This window comes from Nanorana parkeri, unplaced genomic scaffold, assembly GCF_000935625.1.
Source record: "Nanorana parkeri isolate BGI_ZX_2015 unplaced genomic scaffold, ASM93562v1 scaffold197, whole genome shotgun sequence".
Taxonomy (NCBI): domain Eukaryota; kingdom Metazoa; phylum Chordata; class Amphibia; order Anura; family Dicroglossidae; genus Nanorana; species Nanorana parkeri.
This window is the reverse complement of record NW_017306465.1, coordinates 903,811-911,157: the sequence shown is the minus strand read 5'-3', so window position 1 is coordinate 911,157 and position 7,347 is coordinate 903,811. Positions and strand designations below refer to the sequence as shown.

General features: G+C 41.2%; 1 protein-coding gene across 1 annotated transcript in view; it reads left to right on the top strand.

Moving 5' to 3' along the window:
- Positions 1–5,938, top strand: part of GRIFIN (galectin-related inter-fiber protein) — a 9,609-nt gene extending 3,671 nt beyond the window's left edge. The window contains exons 2-4 of the mRNA XM_018555455.1: positions 462–541; positions 5,070–5,232; positions 5,771–5,938. Of these exons, the coding sequence (XP_018410957.1) occupies positions 462–541; positions 5,070–5,232; positions 5,771–5,938 (411 nt within the window). The remainder of the gene's footprint in view (positions 1–461; positions 542–5,069; positions 5,233–5,770) is intronic.
- The last annotated feature ends 1,409 nt before the right edge of the window (positions 5,939–7,347 follow it).

The window sequence follows — 7,347 nt, the reverse complement described above, 5'->3', positions numbered from 1 at the left end:
GTAAGCGGGGGAGGGGGGGGGGCAGGGGGAGTTATGCAAATATCAAAAAACCTTAATGGGAGGATGTCAGTCTGGAGAAGAGGGCATTCTAGGCAGGCCGTATTTGTATGCAGGCTGCCCTAGGTTACACTCACATGTATTGATGAGTCTCCATGATTGAAAGAGTTGAAATACAATGACTGAAAGCGGCGGGCCAGGGACATTAAAGCCAGGGAGGAATGTGCTATATGATACTTGAGTTCTGAAACCAGGAAATGAGGTGGGCTCTATATGCAGCTAATGCACATTGTGAGAAATCAGAGTAAGCACTTTCAGTACAGTAGAGGAGCCGGTACAACTGTGCAAGATGAAAGGAAAGCCGGAGTTCAGATATAAGAAACTTTATGCATGACAAAAAGCACCTGTCGGAACTGTACAAGGCTTAGACATCTCTGATCATATTTTGTTTGTTCTCACAATAGTTTGAAGCATCGTGTCCACAGGGGATCTGTCCTGGATGGAGTGTGATTGTAAAGGGCGAGACGAGCTCCAGTGAAAATGAGTAAGATAAATAACTGATTATCATTCTGAACATTATGGCGTTTAGAGAAAAGAAACTCTGAAATATTTCAGGAGGGTTTCCAGTTCATAGGGAATACCACATTTGTCTGTAATTGTTGTAAAGCAACACAAAGTCTCTATATACCTCCTGAGCATTAAAGGATGACTACCAGAAAATCAAACCTTTATCTAAGAATACATGTATACCCAATATCTGCTAATTATAAACTAAACAAATTGCCATTTTGATTATTTGTCTATCCCATAATTAAAGTGACCCTGTCATTAGAAACAAAAACCACTAAAAGGACATACCTGTAAAAGAAGGCTGCAAATACTTAAATCTGAACTCCAGGGTAGTAATAAAATCTATCCAACAGTTCAGTACCATTAGAAAAGCAAAACATGAGCTCCTCTGCATCCAAAAGTAACATGGGGCCACCTACTCTATTAGCTGGGGGCTGAGGCATCTCCCATCCTTAAACAAAGGGGTGGGGTTCATTGGGAGCTAACAAGCCCCCTATGTAATGGCAGATAGGGTGTGACAGGTCCTCTTTATAGAGACATCAGGGGTCTTTCAGACCCCTAATGTCTCCTAGGGACCCCAAAGAGATTTGCTTCCCCAGCTTCTTCTGGCTCTAAGAGTGAAACGCCAATTGTCGGCTTTACACTGGAAGTGATTCTGGTGGGGCTTGATAAAGAGTTAATAAAATCCACAATCACTCTGCGTTAATATATTTACTCTAGATATCCCAAATCCAATAAACAAAGTAAAAAAAGATAATAAATAAAACAATGATACAAAGGGGTTGATTTACTAACCTTATAAACACACCACGGACACGTATACACCTCTGTAGTGTGTTCGCTCCCAGCATGATCTATGGGTGGAATCTAAACACCTTTGTAGTGTGTACACACCCAGCAGGTGTGTTGTGCAAAGCCCTGCATGAATTTGCAAGGTGATATTGTGTAAATTAGCTCTATGTTGTGTTGCTTGCGTTGATGAATGCAGGAATGTAAATGCATGAGCTAACCATTTTTGTCTAAACTGTGAAGCAGCATTATATATGCATCATGTGCATGATTTTTCCATATATGGCATTAGTGGAAATATGCTTTTAGAGACTTTTTGGTTGATAAATACGTTTTGCTGTGTGAAAATCACACGCACCTAGTGCGTGCGTGTGTTTAGGTTAGTAAATCACCCCCAAAGTGTCCTTGTTTAAATGTGTCAAATCAGCATGATAAAGTGCTTCCCAATAGTGCCAGTGTAAGCAGTCCAAAAGTGCTTCTTATAAAAGTGAAATCCTTATACGAGATCCTCCAGAATCCGTTAATAAAGAAACTTTGGGCTTTTCTGAGTACTGCCTTCACCCATCAGATTTGATGGACCAATAAATATTGGTCGGGTAGCATTTATAAATAGTTTTTTTTTGTTTTTTTTGTATAATAAGTATTTATTAGAGAAAATTTTTGCAGATAAACAAAAATAAACAACACAAAAATCCACAAAATAATACATCACAATTGCAGACATTTAGGGAAAGACAGGGGGGGGCGGGGGTAGGATAATTTCTTATATCATATTAAAGAATATAGCAGTTCCACATTTTTAACATTCTATTTGTAAGTAAACATTACAGTGTGTGGATTCGGTATCTCAGCAATCGGATAGGCAACCATATCCATTTCTCAATTTAGTCAAAGCAGTTCCCCTTCCTTCGATTTGAGTCCCCACTGCAAGATAAGAGGCAGTCGTTTTTCTAAGTGAGCCAACAAGCCCAGGTTTTGGAGAGGCGGTCCTTTTGGTCTAATCCTGTAAGAGTGAGTTCTTCCATGCTATAAGTCTGTTCCACCCTATCTAGCCATTCCAATAAGGAGCAGAGCTATTTTTCCATTTGGCTGGTATTAAAGCTTTAGCAGCATTAAGTAAATGTGGTGTAATAGAACGGGTATAGCTGCCCACTGAACCTTCAGAGCCATGCAACAGCATTACCCAAGGGTCAACTGGCACTGAGGTTCCCTGAATTCTGGACATTTCCGAGGCGACCTCCTGCCAATAGGGTCTTATTTTTGGACACTGCCCGCCAACACAGAGGGGACACTGAAGGGTCGATCTGGTGCACTCTCTGTGGTGTATAATACCAGCGGGGGAAGTGTGGCATCCATGCCGATAATGCTGTGTAAAGGGAGGATATACATATATCGGGTACAGAACCCATAGGAAAAAGCAGTTCCAACGGGTTTAGGTCCACTGTGGACCTCAGGGGACCGGGGAGTTGTTGCACAAAATGTGCTAATTGACCATATCGCCAGGTATCCATAAAATCTGGTCTAGGGTTGACATTCAGGGAGGACAGGGGCTTAAGCTTCCCATAAATAGTTCTCAAGTGTAGTCACTCCTCACGGATATCTCCTTTCCTCCGATCAATATTCAAATTCACGATAATTTTCAGATAAATGCCAGATTTCCCATATCAATCACATTTTATAAATATCTCCTCTCTTCCCATTGCCAATAGTACTAAAAAGATTTAAAAAATCATGTCATGTAAAATCCTCAAACAACTTTTATTAAAAAAGTTTACATTTTAAAACTTACAATCAGTAAAGGAGAGAAACACTGCTGTGTCTTTTTTTTTTCTTTATTCTGACACGTAGCGATGTCAGAATAAAAATGCCGAACATGCTGAGCATGTTCGGCCGACCAGAAGCCATGTGAAGCAAGCCGATGTACGGCTGATTTCAGCCGATGTACGGCTGAAATCAGCCGTACCAGCCTGAAGTGAATAACCGAACAGTGTTCGGCTCACTTCACTTCAGGCCGGTCATTCACTCGGCTGCCTACGGCAGCTTAGTGAATAGACCCCTTTGTCTTTTGCACTGAAATCGATTTCTATGAAGAATGTCTCATCACTTCTCATGTGACTTGTTGAGTCAATAAACCATCCGCCTACTGTACTGTTCTGAGTCACTTTAAAGGTAGCTCTCCATGATGTGCTTGCAGTTCCCTTTGTTGCTGTCTTAGCTCTTTCACTTGTAGGAGCCTCTCACTTTTGCTGCTCGGCTTCCCAGATTGAACAGTCCTTTTGCACCTTAAGGGCTATCATGTTTGCTTTGTTGCGCATATTTTCTTTCCTTCTGTCATATTCATCGATTAATCACCATTTGGTGCATTCTATTGTTAGTTCCTGCCATGGTCTGGTTTCTAGAGCGTTAATAAGAGCATGTATGACTCTGGAAGGCTGCATAGCAGTAATGCCACAACGTAGTAATCTTTAATTTCCTCTCCAATTGCAAGTAGCTATTCTAGGATTTCCAGCACGGCATTCACATGTTCATGCATTCCCTTGCCTTTTTCTAGACTCATCTCATATAGCTTGCATAGCAGAAATAGTTTACTGAATAATGTGAAACCTCACGCCACTACTCTAATCAAGTTAAGCAGCAGCTGAAATCTGTGTGGTCAGATATAACGTACCATTAATTTCATAAGAAATAGTTTACTGTTTAGGTTTGAATGCTCATGCAGTTTTTGTAATGCAGTCCACATACCTTTAGCTGTACTCTCTTTTCTGATGTGGATAAGTGGTCGTCTTCCACTAGCAGACTTATAATGGCTTTTGCTTGCCTGTTCTTCTTGTCCCATTCCTCCATAGGTCTATTACTGTGTCTGTCTGTATTCAGTACTTGCCACAAGTCATCTTTGCTTAGCAGCATTTTAAGCTTGAACTTCCATAGCTAGTAGTTACTATTGTTGAGCTTTGCAATTGCAAACTTCATATCTGAACTACTTGCCATCTTTCAGTAGCTTGGATGAGGCTCTTGTTGACTTGCAGCATTCTGTTTAGCGGCTGGGCCCATAACCTGTTAGTTATGTGTTTAGATGAAGCACTGAGATCTTGAGGAATGCTGAATTAAGTTTTACTTGCTTAGGAGAACATTACATCAGAATACAGCATTGTAAAGGAAACAATATAGATAAGAAAACTTCATTTGTTTTATAGATAAGCATGCATATAGAGAGACTAACATTGCACCACAGTGCCATCTACAGCTCAAAAGACATATTAGTATACATCAGAATGTCAATACTACAATCAGTACATATCAGCATATGCTTCTGTATTTCCAACAGACTTTGTCTCTGGGAGTCATGTCTGTGGCTGTCAGAGTTTTGCATTGCCTAATGGGATTTGTATTTCCTTAACATCTGGAGTGCCAAGTTTGTCTACCCTGCTCTACACAAACTTTAACATTCAATTTACCTTTTTCTAGAACAGGATGGGCACTGACAACCACCCATTGCTTGCCCTCTCCTGCAGGTGACACTCTGACACTTAAAGGCTAAAAATATGAATGGATACAAAGTCCTTTAAGACAATAGATATACATTAAACATGGTAATCAGCTATCCTAGACCTCTGTCCTAAGGACTAAGCTGATTCTTTACAGACTTTTAACTAGGTAGCTCAAAACACCAGAAATATAAACTTACATGCCATGTCTCCTTTTTGATCTAACAGCTTTGAAATCAACTTCCTCACCGATTCAGGAGACCAGATCGCTTTCCATTTCAATCCTCGTTTTGCAGAGGGCACCGTCATCTGCAACTCCTTTTTGTCAAGTCACTGGGGACAGGAGGAACGAACCGACACTTTCCCTTTGGAAGCTAATGAGCCTTTCCAGGTATGATTTGATCATGAGTCACAATAACAGGCAGTGAACCTTTAAAAGGAGTCTCCATATATTAGCAGTGGCGCTTGTTAAAAACCTCATAGCATGCTTCTATACAGAATACTGATTCAGTTTTCATGCTTCTGATAATGGCAGAAGACTAATAGCTTTTCCCCTTAAATTCTTAATTATCTTACAATGCCCTCAGTTTATAATGACATGATTGGCATACATGAATTCCAAGGGCTTAGGATCAGTATAGATGTGTGCAGCTTACAAAGTAGCATGCAAAATGAAAGTGAATTTCAAAGTCATGTCATGACTTTCTTTCTTTCCTTTCCTTTTCTTTCTTTGTTTGTTTGTTTCTTTCTTTCTTTGTTTCTTTCTTTCTTTCTCTCTTTCTTTCTCTCTCTTTCTTTCTCTCTCTCTCTCTTTCTTTCTTTCTTTCTTTCTTCCTCTCTCACTCATGCAATGTTAAAACATATTAATACACAATATTGATACAATCAGTTGCCGCCGAGCTCCATAATCTTTTATTCATACATTCCAGATTGAAATCTACTCAGACAGGGAACATTTCCAGGTGTTCATAGATGACAGCAAGATCATTCAGTATCGTCACCGAGTGAAGCACTTCTCTGGCATAACCAAACTGCAGATCCTGAATGACATTAACATTTCCGCTGTGGAGATCTCTAGGCGTGACATGTATGAGTAGTTATTCAGTAAGTCAAGGCGCAGTGTACAAAGTCCAGAACCCCACTGCTGTAACCAATCAGAATTTGGCTTCATACATCTCATTGGCTGCGACACTTGCTGCATTTTATACCTTACTATGGCTTTGTGTAATTCTTTATTGAGTAAGCCTGTAAATCTGTACCCTTCGTTCTAAGTTATATCATTTAAAATTGGCTTCAGAGTGCATGCACACCCCACGCCAGTAGCCAAATATTGTTTTTAATAATAATAAAAGAAAAAATTCTTCGGTTGGCCATAGACTGGGCGACTTATTTTAGCACACGGTCATTAACGAGTCATGTTACCAATCAAAATGCAATTTTGAGCATCATCTTGTTCATTTAGTCTTATCTTTATTAGATCAGACACTGTCCCAACTTTGGTTAAGACTTAGGCTGGCTGAATGAGAAAAAAGCTTGACTCCCTCATCCATGGTAAACAGCATGAATGGGGAAATCTCCCCTACCTACTTTTGTATTCTGACAGTGGTGGGTATCCAAGATGGCCACCCCCACACAGAGCTGCAGTGCAGAACAAGGAATGGTGAGTTAGTCGTGGGAAAAAGTATCAGGATCAATGCGACTACAGGCAATGCTGGTGATTAGTCTTTTGCCCTCTGCCTGCCTTTTGTAAACCAGCCACCATGTTTCTCTAATCACCATCTCAGAAGCATGTTCTCTAGTGATACAGAATACTAACTGCTTTCATGTAAAGTGTATAGAGGTTTCCAAGCGTTGTATACGTTGACTTAAAAGTATTTATCAAATGCGCTGCTTACAAAAATCACTGTGTAGCCACTCAACCCTGGGATTCATTTCAGTTCCATTGTCTACTATGTCTTTAGTTATGCTCTAGGCAGGGCCGGATTTCCCACAAGGCCAACCAAGGCCCGGCCTCGGGGGCAGCAGGGAGTAGAGGGGCAGCAGGGGTGTGGAATTCCTATCTCCCCATGCCCGGGACATGCAGTTCCGAGCACCGGGCGGGTAGTTGTTTTCTATATTTAGCCCTGCTTTGGGCAAGCGGAGCTAAATGTACAGCGGGGAAGCCTGCTTGTATGCAGCCTGAGGTCCGCCATTCTCCATGGGAAGGGGGGGGGGTTGGCGGGGAGGGGGGCGCATTGAGAAACTTGGCCTTGGGGCAGCAGAGAGAGTACATCCGGCCCTGGCTCCAAGTAGCATTTAAAACAATAATCAAAGCAGTTTCAATTGGAAACTGGATCTTGGTGCTGCATGATTTCAACATGGGTCATCCTACTCTCTGATCACAGGTGCTGGGTGCACGGTGAGGTGAGTATACAGAAGATTGGAGAGTAAGTGGTAGGGTTAATTGCTAAGCAATAGGGTAATAATTAAGTGTGTAGTGTTAGGGTAAGAGTTAAAGCAGAACTCT